This window comes from Topomyia yanbarensis, chromosome 2 (assembly GCF_030247195.1).
Source record: "Topomyia yanbarensis strain Yona2022 chromosome 2, ASM3024719v1, whole genome shotgun sequence".
Classification (NCBI taxonomy): domain Eukaryota; kingdom Metazoa; phylum Arthropoda; class Insecta; order Diptera; family Culicidae; genus Topomyia; species Topomyia yanbarensis.
Window position 1 is genome coordinate 126,178,169 of NC_080671.1, and position 13,902 is coordinate 126,192,070.

A 13,902-nucleotide genomic window follows, 5' to 3' on the forward strand; every position below is an offset into this window, starting at 1 on the left:
GACCTTACCAACCAACCTCTGGCGAACGGATTCGCCGTGCCTGATCCTTGTTTTTTCCCCATTTTTTTTGCTTCCAACTGCGTGCCGCTATCTCCACTCACTGCGCATAGTCGCCTCTCGTGATCCCATGATTATCGATACTACCAAAATCTTAACAGCAGGGAGGTCATGCAAGGGTTGACACTATCCTTCATGAGGAGTAGTGTTTAGAGTCGGATCGGCGTAGATCGGGAATGCTCCAACCGAACCTAGTATCACCAAACTAAATGGTGGCGAGTTTTGAACGTAACCGGAGACCTGCCAGGGTTTTATTGGGACGGAGAAAGCCATTTCAAGTCGGTGCCATCTTTCCTTACTCATGGAGTAGAACAGCATGCCTGTCAGTCCAATGTCGCCGTCGAATTCGTGATCCCTGTCCTGTGCTTTGTCGTTCGCCATGACCAATACGCCATAATCAGGATGTTACCTGCGTCGATCCTGATGTGCCGGTTGGCACTCCGGTTGGGCTAGAGTGCTTTTATTGCTAATATCTTAGATTATTGGAATCTAAGGATCTTAGCAAAAGCGGCACAGACTCGCTTGGTCGGAACTGCATGCGGAGTTATGGCTTTTTTGAGGTTTAGCAGAGCCCACAATATCCTAGCAAAACTCCCCAACTTGCAGTTGGGGTGGGGGAGGAGGTTCGTTAAGCCCCTAGACTCCTGTCCCTGCTGCCCCCCCTTTTTTCTTTTTTTAAAGTAGCGTTTAAAAAGCTTAAAAAGCCTGGCCTGTAGTGTGTTGGCATTGTGTGGGACTCACGATCCCATTGACTGCTGATGAGTTTAATTCAATTCTGACTCATTGTTCCGGAGTTACAGGTTGGTTAGTAAGGTTACACTGGAATTCGATTCGCATGTCTAGATCACTGATTGCCACTCAAATAGTCTTTAAATATGTTGTCCACTATCCACAAATCCGGTAGTTCCGGATTCAGGATATATTCCACAATTAAAGTCACATCGGTTCTTCGGTAATGACTGACCCGATTTTCTCAAACCAAGTCTATTGTCTATTGCACCTCTAGGTGGATTAACCCTTTGGTCGCAGTGGAAACCAAGGCCCTACAGCTAAAAAAACCCTATGCGACGCGATTTTTTCATTGTTATTACTGTTATTTTTCGCTTTATATAGGTTTTCAGGGTCGCTGATTTTGATTCTGACGTCGAAAATGTAAAATTCAAACCCCCGTGAATCCGGTTTTTTACTGACTGTAACAAAATTTGCCAATTTCGTAAAAAAAAATATTGCCTTTTTGTAGGCGCCGCTTGGAATTTTCGAATTCTGACATCAGAATCGTAATCAGCAACCCCAAAAACTCTCGTAAATCGAGTTTTATGCTCATTGTAATAAAATTCGCAAATTTCGCTGCCATTGTGTAGTCGCCATTTTGAAATTTCAAATTCTGTTATCAGAATCGTAATCGGCGATCTCAAAAGCCATATAATCTATTTTTTGCATATTTTTTTTTGTAAAAGCTGACCTATGAAAAATTATGCAAAAAATCTATTATTTAGTTAAATGTTGGAGATACTTGTAAAAAAAATAGATCTCTAGGATTATTAGTTCAGACACAGCCGAATTCATTGTAAAAAACGAGATTTTCGAGATTCAATTGTTTATAAATAATAAGTACAATAGGATTCCGTTTTTGGCACCAATTTTTTTCAGTTGCCAAAACTGAAACCATGCCAAAAATGGAACCTTACCTTAAAAGTTTTTATTTTCAATTTGTGACATCATAAAGGTTACAAGAACATTGATTATATAAGAATATGTGAAATCAGCTAATTTAATTTTATTCGCTATGCCCGCCCCCATAAAATTTATTAAATATTACTCCTATGTTTGGTAATCAAGTCAAAAGTGATTTCCATTATTACAACTAAATGTTCATTGAGCATTTTTTAAAGATTTACTATGAACAAAAACAATGTTGCCAAGAACGGAACCCATTTGTTGCCAAAAACGGCACTTTTTTATTGCCAAAAATGGAGCATGCCAAAAACAGAACGTGCCAAAAATGGAATCTTACTTTAATTAACAAATTCACATAATTTTGTGCTAGTTGTACTCCTTACATCCCTAAGAGTTGATTAAATAAAAGAATTTGTATTTATATGTCAACGCTAACTAGAAATTCAATAAACACTTTGAAGAAGTAGGTGGGACGTATATGTCCCATGGCATCGCAAAGGCTTAAAACAGGTTGTTTTTTTTAAATTACGTTTTAAACTGTAAAGTCCCATTCCAATTTTATTAAAAAATTATTCACAATGATTTAGTTGGAACCTTAAATCCCTGCCATCTTTATTTGTTCTGCTCCCAAGCCCAGTTCGTTGAGAAAATTCGATCAATGTTGCCCATTTTCCCCTAAAAGATGTTATTTTTTAAAGTTCACAAAACTTTAGTTAAAAAATAATGACTTGGCTTATCATATTCATTGAACCACCAATTTTCCTATGATCTATTTTTTAATGTTCTTAAGGTTTTGGAGTAGTTCACGAATAAGGACGAATTTTTACTGTCGCTAAAAAGCAAACATTTTCACACATTAAAGCATAAAGCATATCATTTCCGTTCACCGCCCTGTTCCCCTTTCACGAATTTGGTAACACATGTTTTCCGTGCAAAATGGTATGATCGCGCTTTTTTGTGTAATTATTAAATTGTTAAAATTATATTTAATCGAAGAATGCTGCAAGTTCAAAAACGTGTTTTCTATAACTAAGCTCAAATTACAAGCCAAGATTCAACTTCCTCATTTTCGCAACCATGATCAAGTGCATCATAATTCTGGAACAGATCAAGGAATGTACGAAACAATACGCCACCGGCACTCACTCGAGTTCCCATTCTGAAAGATGTATTTTTTCGTTCACGGTAACTATCTTCAACAACCTCTGACATCCGTGCGGCCGTGCTGAACGTAAAACGGACGGCTTGATTATATCATTGTAGATCACGCGTGCAGGGTATCTCTTCTCGTGCTGAACGTCAAGTGTGTGTAGTATTTACCGCAATTGGTAGTAAATACATAGTTAACTAGTACTGGTAGCATCCGAGCACGGTGGAATAGTAGCTGACCCGTGACTCGCGGATTATGAACCAACAGTAGCAGATCAGCCGCGCGACAAGAAACATTCCGAAACAGGCGACCAGAACCGAGCGCTGCAAGAATTTCTAACTTCGAATTAGACTGTTTAGTGAAATTCGGTGGAAACGATCATCTTGTAACATAAGCTAGACATATGTTGCCTCATTCCTTCACCATTGAAGCGTAGTTTGAAGACATTTTGACATTCGCGAATGATAATTTATTGCGTAGTTTGTTGCTTCAGCCAAGTGAATACAGTTCGAAATAAAGAGCATCTGGTCAGAGTATGCAGGAAATCTGGATGCAGTTGCGAACAAGTAAATGATCACAGCAAAAAATCAGAAATGCATCGGCAAGTTTCATTCTCACTAGGTGAACTAAAACCAACAAATGTATGATATTAGTGCTAATCATTCGATTTAGTTAAAACAAGTTAGTGCTTCTGAGTGATAAAACTTACATTCAACGCTTAATCCGAATAGTGTTCTGACTGTTTTTTTTGGCGGGAATTTATTACCAGATAAACTTGTGTTCAGAAAAAGTTCGACCAACGGCGACTTATTTCATGTCTCATTGTGAATAGGCACCATAATCAGTGATCATGATTGGATTCGAGCCACCATCTACAAATTTAGGAAGGATGCTTAGATATGCGTTGTTAGTGGTTACCGCATTCGGAGTTACAGCTACTTTCGGATATCTGGAAGACCGACCACCAATATATATGGAAGCCAAGGTTGGCTCCTACGTCATACTAAACTGCCCGGTGGATTTTCCCAAAAACGACCCGATCCCGTATGTCCTGCACTGGAACAAAGATGTAAGTTTTTTAACCTACATCAGAGGATAGACTAATAGATGTAAACATAAACATATCTAATATACGATTTCTGCCGTGAAAAGCACACAGGGTCGGGGTTGGAAAAATTATCCAGAGCGTTCGTTGGTGCGCGAAGTAATTGCAGTTAGTACACGGGATCGCGTTGCACTTCATGTGTGTTTATTGTATATTTACATATATGTATCAGTTCTGTAGGTTGCCTGCCCCCACTTGCTCTAATAACTAGCAGACATAGTTTAAGGTCAAATCTATTACTGAATTTACGAGCGATTGTTTTATCCGTGATGCCCTATGGCGTGTGTACCTTGCCATACATGCATATAATCGCTACGGGCAGGAACACGCCGTTTACAGGAAGATGCTTTTGCATAGTTTGGAATTTTTTTGAAAAGTAAATTGCGGGCATACGTATACATATCTCAAGTACATCTTGCCTCGATGCTAAGTTTTTTTTAAATTTAATTACAATCATTCGAAATATTGCACTAAGACAGGATGATATAAAAGTAACGTGTGGTCCCTTGAACCAGTCGTCATATTCTCGTACCCTCTACTGTTGAATAGAATCTGGTAACAGCAGGGGTGAAAAGGCACATTCGATGACAAAAATAAGAAAACCAACTATTGTTTTGCTAATTGGTTGATTTCATCAGAAAAAATTGTTTATCCTCCTAGTGGTGCGATTGTGCAGCACTCATTCATGTCAACTACGATTCCGTGATTGATGATTTTCAATAACGTTTTTGAAACATTTACAAACACATTGATTATATCATCATTTTCACTGTCAACATCGAGGCCGAACAATCTGGGGGCTTGAAATCTATTAAGATTTCCTTAAGGTTACTCGATCTTGGGCTGCCGTTCTCCAATGTTCGTGTGCACCCGCCGCATGCGCATCTTCCTCGATTGTACACAGCCAAGATCGCTCCGAATTCGATGATCTCCTTCAGATTCTCTTCTGGGCATCATTTTATCTGGTCTATCTTACGGCATTTGCGCTACATGTCCAGTCCACTGCAGCCTGCTGTGCTTTATCAGCCTTCCGATGTCATCATGTTCGTATACTTGGTGCCATTCATGGTTCATGCGTTCCCATCATTCTCCAGTTTCTACTGTGCCGTCTAGTATTGAACGTTTAATGCTTTTCTCAAACACATCGGGCACATCGGTTCTTCGTATAGCACCTTAGAGCTAATGTTGAAAATTTGATTGGTAAGTGATTTGTCCTGCGTCAAACCAACTAACTTTACAAACGCCCCGGTTGTCTCTCCGGCAATTTTGACGCTTGATTTTGACCCATCTAATGTCATCCGATTCAGCTTAAAGGGGTGACCTGCATTACAAGACCGAAGAAATCGAGTTTTTGTTGTTGTTTACATCAATAGTTGCTGTTTTCGGTTTTAGAATCGAGTCGCCCTAAATTCGACCTAATGTTTACAATATTCATACAAAAGTGACAGTTCCGAGCGAACCTAGAACAACTCAGATCTAAAAGCGAAATCAGCGTACGAATATATGAGCGGTCGAAAGTAAAAGTCGTATAATCAGAAATTTCTTTGAAAAATTCAAAGTCTCACTTATATAATCCTAGCAGTCTGTTTTCTGTGAATAGTGTGAGTGTGGTAAATAATAACGATGCAACCGAAAAACAAAAATCATCTGTAAAGGTGTCAACTGTTGCTGAACCCATATGCTCAACCAGTACCCGGAGCTCCGTGGTCGAACCCAAGCGATCGACCGTTGCCGAATTCAAACGGATCAATTTCTGAACCACAACCGAGTTCTTACTATGGAGGACCGAGTCTGCAACAGTTGGCTGCAAGGCACGTCATTGCAAAGGAACTGCATATATTCGCGGGAAGTCCGGAAGATTGGCAGTTGTTCATCAGCTCGTTTATCAACACTACTGTGTGTGGTTATTCAGACGCAGAGAACTTGGCCAGATTGCAAAGGTGTTTGAAGGGTAATGCGTACGAGGCAGTACGAAGGCGCCTACGGTAGGCCGTAGTTGCTGATATACGCGCTACTATTGAAAGAACGTGCTGTTCCTACGCCGAAACACGATCGGCTTGACACCTTAATCAGGTTTGGAATGGCTGTACAAAATCTCAGCAATCACCAGGAAGCAGGCGGTCAGGAAGCACATCTCAATAATCTGATGTTATTGTTCGAATTAGTTGAAAAACTGCCCGCTAATATGAAGCTGGATTGGTCGTTATATAAGCAACGCTGTGAGACGGTAAACATACGGTCGTTTTCGCGATACGTGATGACGTTGGTGAGAGCGGCCACTGATGAGACTCTGTGCTTCGATCCGAATCTGCAGCTACAACAGTTGCGAGTCTCAAAAGTGGAAAAAGGTGATAAGGACAAGAACTTCTGTGGTACGCATTCTACGGAGGAGTCGCTTATCATACCTTGTAATGAAGATGCAACAGAGGAACGCGTACGCCCAACGGAACCAGTGTGTCTCATCTGCCGGGTACCCATCCATCGGGTCAAAACCTGCAGTACATACGCTAAGAAATCGGTAGACAACCGATGGAAAATAATCCAACAGCAAGGATTTTGCCGCAACTGTTTGGCACTTCATGGGAAGAGACCGTGTAGAATTCGGACGAAATGTGAGATCGACGTATGTCAGCTTCGATGCCATTCAATGCTGCATTCAAAGCATAAGCAGTGTGAACAACAGAAGGTCGAGTGCAAGTAGGCAATTGAGCCCAAGTATTCTGGATCCGACGCTGTCACTAATCATTATTCTTCCGGAGAGGTAGCGATGTTCAGCATCGTTCCCGTAGTACTGCACGGGAACAACCATACGCTTTCTGCCTACGCATGCCTGGATGATTGATCGGGGAAAACGTTGATGGACGAAGAGTTTGCGAAGCAGCTAAGCGTAAAGGGAAGCATCATTTCACTGTGTCTGCAATGGACCGCAAACATGCAGCGTGTGGAAACAAATTCACAGCGAATCGGTCTAGAATTTTCGGGAGACAGCGGCACGGAGAGATTTGCACTGCAAGACGTCCGTACAGTTAGTAAATTGGATCTACCACGACTGTCACCGCGGTATGCGGGGTTAGTTAAGGCGTTTCCGTATCTGAAAGGTCTGCCGATTAGGGACTACGAACACGCTCTACTTCGTATCCTAATCGCAAAAGAAAACGCGCACGTAACGACAAGGGGAACAAGTTGCAGCGAAGTCGCGTCTCAGGTGGACTATATACAGGTCACAGGACAACTCTAACGAACATGCGCACACCTTCCATATCTGCGAGTGTCAGGATGATCAGTCATTGCATGATCTAGTGTCGCAGTTCTTTTCGGTGGAATGCTTAGGTATTGAGGCGGTCGCGTGTCCTGTGTCCCCAGAAGTGACAGCTTTTTCCAGAGGATGTCTCCTGTGTAATTTTAAAAGAGCGGCTCCGCCAGTTACCCGAATGGCTTTACTGCCGGCGGCAAGACCTTAGGCGTTTGAACCCGAAGTTGGCATACAGAGGGGATGGGCAGCTCTGTCAAACCATGCTAGATCAATTCTGGCGGATGTGTGGGTGCGAGAGTAACTACCGACAATAGCTCATCGAACAAAATGGTTTGAAGAAACTAGGCTAATCGGCGTAGGAGACATAGTGATAGTCGTCGATGAAAAAACGAGTAACGGATGCACTCGGGTCCGAGTAGTCGACGTTAGAGAAGGACGTGACGGATGAGTGACGGTGACGTGACGGTGGTGCAAACAGCTGGCGGAATAATGCGGCGACCGGTGGCTAAGTTGGCGCTACTGGATGTGGAGAGAGGTAAAGCTGCACCGAATTTTCCAGACCAGCCTTACGGGTGATGAGATGTTATGGCGATTCCCACCAGACCCTTGAGTACCTTTCGGCCACGTGAGAGGCCATGCAACGTTCGGAAGTACTAGTTGGACGTTACGGTAGAAACAATGACCAATGTAAGTAGAGGAAGATGGAAATTGAATATCTTGCTGATGAATTATATTTACCTTTTAGCATATCAACGTAACATAACGGTGTTTGTATTTGGCTTAAAAGACCCCGAAAATTCCTTCAACAGATGTCATCTACTCTTTGCTAGCCAACTAGGCCCATGAATTTCTGTAGCGAGTAACGCCCCTTTGGCTTTGCGGAAGCTAGATTGTGTGTCTGGTAGTAATCCGTTTGCTTTGCCCTAATTGTCGAGGAGGAATAGGATAATTTTCTCGAACAACTTCGGGTAGAGGATAGCGTTTAAATCGGTCGATATTAATTATGGTCGGAGGCAGGTTTTCCTGATTTTTGGAAGGGGATGGCAACACTTGTACCCAATCGTGTGGGGCAATGTTACCCTCGAGAAACTTATTAAATCAATTCAACAAGCGTCTTTTGGCAGAGTCTGGCAGATTATTTAACAAGTTAAATTTAAGTTAAGTTTATTGTTACATGATAAGAGAGCAAGTGAGAGCTCCAGCATCGAAAACGGTGTTGCGTTCGCGTTAACATGAGGGGACGCGGCGCGATAAATTTTCTGTGGCGGGGCGGAATCCGGACAAACCTACTTAGTAAAATCGAATATTCAACGGATTGAATATTCCATGCTCTCATGCTGTTTCGGTTTCGTAAGCGCCGGGTTGTGCCCCAAAGCGTGCTTATCGATGTTTCTCTTGTTAGCCCGTCAACAAACCGGCGTCAGCAGCTACGTTTCTTGGCTTTCATTAAACTCTTCAATCGCCTTTCTAACATCGCATATTGTCGATAGCTAGCGGGCAGCCCGCCTTCCCGGAAGGCCTTATACGCGGCAGTGTTCTCCGCGTACACGTCTGAGCACTCTTTGTTCCACCATGGGTTGGGAGGACTCCGCGAGAGTTCGCGTCTGATACGCGTTTAGTCTTAGCTTGAATCGCGGTATCGAGAATCAAGCAATCCAGAAACCCGTACTCTTCGTCCGGAGGAAGTTCTTGCGTGGACTCGATTTTTTTGGACATCGCGGACGCGGCGTAGCTTCGCGCTGGTGAGCAGGAATCTGTGTAATTTCACCTGTGTTGAAAATGATCATATTAAAGTTGTCGCAAGGCTCATGAAGTGAGGTAGATTGGTTATAGTCATGAAGGAATTCCCATGCCATACCGTGGGAGTTAATATCACCTAAAACTAGTCTCGGTGCGGGGAGAAGTTCCGCATTATCGTCAAGCCGTTCGTGGCTAACTGAGACTCTAGGGAGGATATAGGTTGAAGTAATGCAAAGGTCTTTGGTTTGGCAAGCGACAGCTTTAATGCCTGGTGTCGAGGGGAGGTCGATTCGATTGAAAGAATAGCATTTTTTGATCCTCAAAAGTACTACTCCGTAAGAGTTTTCTCGATCCAAGCGAATAATATTAAAATCGTGGTCTATTTTTGGAGTAAGCCATGTTCCGCATAATGCAAAGGCATAGCATTTCAAATTTTTCATTAATATTTCTAAAGAATCGATTTTTGGGATAATGCTTCTGCAATACTACTTTAGAACAGTGATCAAATCCGAGACCTCGTTCGATGAATTAGCCATCGAAGGATACAATCCCTAAAAGGACGGGCCATTTCACTGTGATCTATATCAAACATGTTTTTAATATGGGAAGAAATGCTGTAAAAATTCGGTCCACAATGACAGCAAAATTTATTAAGGCAGCGCTGGCCTCTTTCTCTGGCTGAGGTGCGAGAGCACTTAAGGTTTTTGATGTCCTTGGAAGTGCCGAGAACTCCTTTTCTGAGCTCGAGTTTCTGAGACCGGGAGCGATTTGCTTCGGTTTTGCACCAGTACTTTCTCGAGTAGTTATTTTAAGCGGGCCTTGAAGAGACACCTTCTGGCCTTTACAACGAAGCTTGGGAGACGGAATGTTCCTTCTTTTTCTATTGCTTCTAGGCACAGCAGAAGATGTTCCCTCTTGGGGTTCATCACAGTCACCTTCATCAGTAGAAAAGATAGTATAGATGTTACTAGGTTCTGATGCCATAAGTATCTCTGGCAGTTCTGCAAAGAATCGCTTATAACGTCCCTAAAGGAAACGCTTAAGATTCTCCTCGCGTTGTTTGTACGCGGGACATGTCGGGAGATCATGTGGGTTTCCCCCACAGTGGAGACTCTTTTCGACATCCCACAGGAATCATCCACATGATTCCCACCACATTTCCCACAACGAACCTTATCAATGGGATACCGTGTGTCCCAGTTGTTTGCAGCTAGTACAGTTCATGACCCGCGGCACAAAAATGTGAACAGGTAAACGATCCCTGTCAAAGAGGAGGTAGTTAGTGAGATACTCCAGTATGTTCAATGGCTGGAGCATGGAGTTTTTAAAACAGCCAACCCCACGTGTCAGCTGATTCGCACAGTTCACACTCGAATCAGAAAGGAAACGACCCTATCTATGTCAACCTAGTTAGCTGGTACATATACTCAGCACCCCTTCGTAAAACGCCCGTTTCTAGCAATATTTTTGCCTGCTTCAAACTATTTACCATCACTGGAATCTTATCAAGGTGAATTTTCGATATTTCTGTCGCGGTCGAATATCGTTCCGTCGGAGCTCGAGAAATTTTCAGTAGATTCAAGCATTGTTTGTGTTTGACCCGGAAAAATATCACGAACAGCCCGGTTGAGGAGAATCGGTGAAATTTCAGTCGGGAAGTCGATGTTATGCCTTCAACCATCTCACCTTGAGGCGAGCCGTTTTTATATGAAGTCATTTTTGGACGGGTCTTCGCCCTGTGCACGATAGTAGAAGAGATAAGAATGGGGAATGTACTAGGGGAACCCGGGGCTATTCGAACTTACCTAAGCAAATCGCTTTTTTGGGTGGATAGATGTGAAAGAATTCGTCATATTTTGAAGGAAGCTGAACAAATACAACTACAGCTTCAAATAATGGGTCAAACTATTGCTCAGGCTTCAACTTTCAAACATCTCGCGGTCTGGTTCGACTCTATAGGAACCTGGGGATGTCACAGAGGTGACAACAAATGATCCACTCCGTACAATAATCGCCCACCCAGAAGACCTGATCAGGCTGTACCAAACAACGATATCGTCGGTGATGGAGTATGGGAGTTTGTTTCTGATCCGCTGCAAACATACTTTTTATCAAACTAGAGCGAATCCAATATTGTTGTTTGCGTATTGCTTTGGGTTGCATGCACTCGACTCATACAATGTGTCTCGAAGTACAAGTGGGCGTTTTCCAGTTGAGAAATATATTTTAGGGTCTTTCGTATTCATTGCTCATCCAATGTGATATCTTGAATCCGTTCGTGATTGAAAACTTTGAGAGGCTCGTCGAGCTCAATTCCTAATTCCGATTTGTACTACGATTGTACTTCGGATACATGGCACAGATCATCCTTCTTCGTATAAGCCTAACCATACCCGATTCTTAGACTTCTGATTCAACGTTATTGTCTGACACATGCTTGAAGACAGAATTTCATGGAGTACGGTATGCGTGCCATTTGTCCCTTCCAAAATGCAGTGTTTTGGACGATTACCCGGCCAGGAGAAAATAACTGAGCAATAACCAGAGCATACTATTTTTTGGTATTCATACCAAAACTTATTATTAATTGATTATTATACCTCATTGAGGTATTAAGCAGGTATTGAAGAAACATTTTTCAATACCTGCTTAATACCTCAATGAGGTATAATACTTTATTTTAGTATTATTTATGTATTCCAGATATTTTTCCAAATACCAAACCAATACCTTATTGAATGCCTCCATAGAGTGAATTTTACTATTGGAAGGTTGAAAAATGTTTTATTATTATTCAGGTATTATAATAACTCGTTTCATTATCGAATAGTTATTTGTAGAACATGTCTGTGTTATTTTTTTTTTGGTATTTTACCTCTTATGTAGAGCTCATTAATACCATATTGTGGTAAACAGTCGTTGGTATTGATACCTAAATTTATTATTCCGCAGTTATTTTCTTCTGCTCGGGTACTAGCGAACATGGAAAATCCTATTTTAATATCAGGATAAGTATTTTTGAAGATAGAATACGCCTCCTGCAAGTTACACAAAACTAATCTTCTCTGTACGTAAATTTTGCCTTCTTCATTGTTAGATATTAAATAATCCCTTTTTCCTGCACAGACGCGGCTTACATCGTCACTATTATAAAAATTCGTAACACATGTTATCGTTTCTCTTCCTATTGCCGCAGAGCTTAAACTCTTTTCAGGCACCACCATTATTCCTTTCTCTCGCTGCAATGCTTTTGCCATATATTGAGAAACATTGAACTCCTCCATAATTCTATATGTAGTCCAACTGTTGGGAAGTGTTGTTAAAATCCTGTATCGCTCAGTGCTATCTCTTGTTTCTTTATATTTCTTCTTAAGTTGTGTAAGAATTTCATTATCGTCCGACAAAGGTGCGTTGTAAGGGGTAACGATCTTTTCAGAACTGGGTGCTTCGAACGATTCTGAAAATACATATGATAGATTGATTATCAGAAAAAATCATATAAATGATTTCTTTTTTATTATTTACCTTGGTAGGAAAATGGAACGAATCCGGAAGGTCCTGCAATGGCGGTCAATGTTTCGAAGGACTCTGAATAAAGGTTTCAAAGAACAAGAGTTCGTGTTAGTAGTTTGAAGAAAAGGATTGAAATTTATAAAGCAATCATGTCATATTTTCGATAATATATCTGGAACAGCGATTCTCGATGGTCCTGCAACGGCTTCTTCGGTCTCGGGATCATTTGGTTCATACAGTTTACTGTAGCAACGAAAACAAATGAAGGAGCTGCTCTCATCTATTTTCATCTTTTTTTCATTGCATAATCGTACAATTTATTGGTGAGTTTTCTGATACGCGTACTCAACATCCAAATACCACAAACTGAACACTTACGTTTCATTTTAAGAGATTGAACTGTTGTTGTAGGAAACTCTGTTTTCTAACAGATAATTTCTTTCAAAACATTCCTGGTTTTATGTAATATATTCGAACCTACGAGCTAGTGATGTAGTACCAGCAAAAGCAAAATTTACCTATTTCTTCAACTTGCTTGCGACAAAAGCTATTGAAACAAACCCGAAATACAGCTAAAAATTTCCTACCTACCCTAAAACTATCTGCTAGTCATACCAACCATGTCCTTTGTCTCAGCAAATAGGTTGAATACTCTTTTTTCCAATCCGAGCAACACTCCCAATCTAGCCAAAGTGGACGATCGGTAAAAATATTTTCAGCGCGAGGGGAGGGCAGGATCTGCAATGTCTAAATGTTTTTCTACATGGTTAATGGACAGCCTTCAGGTTGAAACGACAGTTGCACCCAGCTTGTAAGTAAATCATAGATTTCTTTATTCACAGCTGCTGTGACTCGCAAGTGTATGGTGAACTACCATGCGGTTACATCGATTCCATGCATGTGGGGTGTACACATAGATTATTTATTTATTTTTTTTTCTCCGAAACCTCTAGATCTGGTTCAAAAATATGTTTGGAGATGTTGTGTAGAATTGAATGATCTTTCAAATAAAAATATAAAAGTATGGAGTATTCAAGGACCCTCCCTCGCAGTGAAAATCAAGAAAAAGCATTTAATGCGTATTTTGTTCACACAAAACTCAATATATTTTAAAGTTAATAATTTTTTCTTAAAACTACTTTTAAATACCTTTCATTTGACCTATAACTCATGAAAATCGGTTCAGTGGTTCAAAAGTTATGAATTTAAAAAAAAATCAACTTTTGAAAAATCACAATTTTTGGACCCGTCTAACGTGAAAAGAGACGCCCTAATGACGAAATAAAAAAAAATTGTATGTACTATTTTTCGGTAAGGAACGATTTTACCAAATATTGCAGAGTTCTGAGAGATCGTATAACTTTTTTTCATGGAATTGCTGTATATATAAAAGCTACGGATCTTCTA

The 13,902-nt window shown here is 41.1% G+C and overlaps 1 protein-coding gene across 2 annotated transcripts in view; it reads left to right on the plus strand.

Moving 5' to 3' along the window:
- The first annotated feature begins 3,130 nt into the window (after nt 1-3,130).
- The window catches only part of LOC131681043 (protein borderless), a 42,263-nt gene continuing 31,491 nt past the window's right edge, over nt 3,131-13,902 (plus strand). Inside the window, exons 1-2 of one of the 2 annotated variants that reach the window (XM_058961747.1) lie at nt 3,131-3,565; nt 3,654-3,953. In XM_058961747.1, the coding sequence (XP_058817730.1) occupies nt 3,735-3,953 (219 nt within the window). In that variant the 5' untranslated portion in view covers nt 3,131-3,565; nt 3,654-3,734. Of the gene's footprint in view, nt 3,954-13,902 lie in introns of both variants that reach the window. The other variant, XM_058961748.1, reaches the window with a different exon arrangement.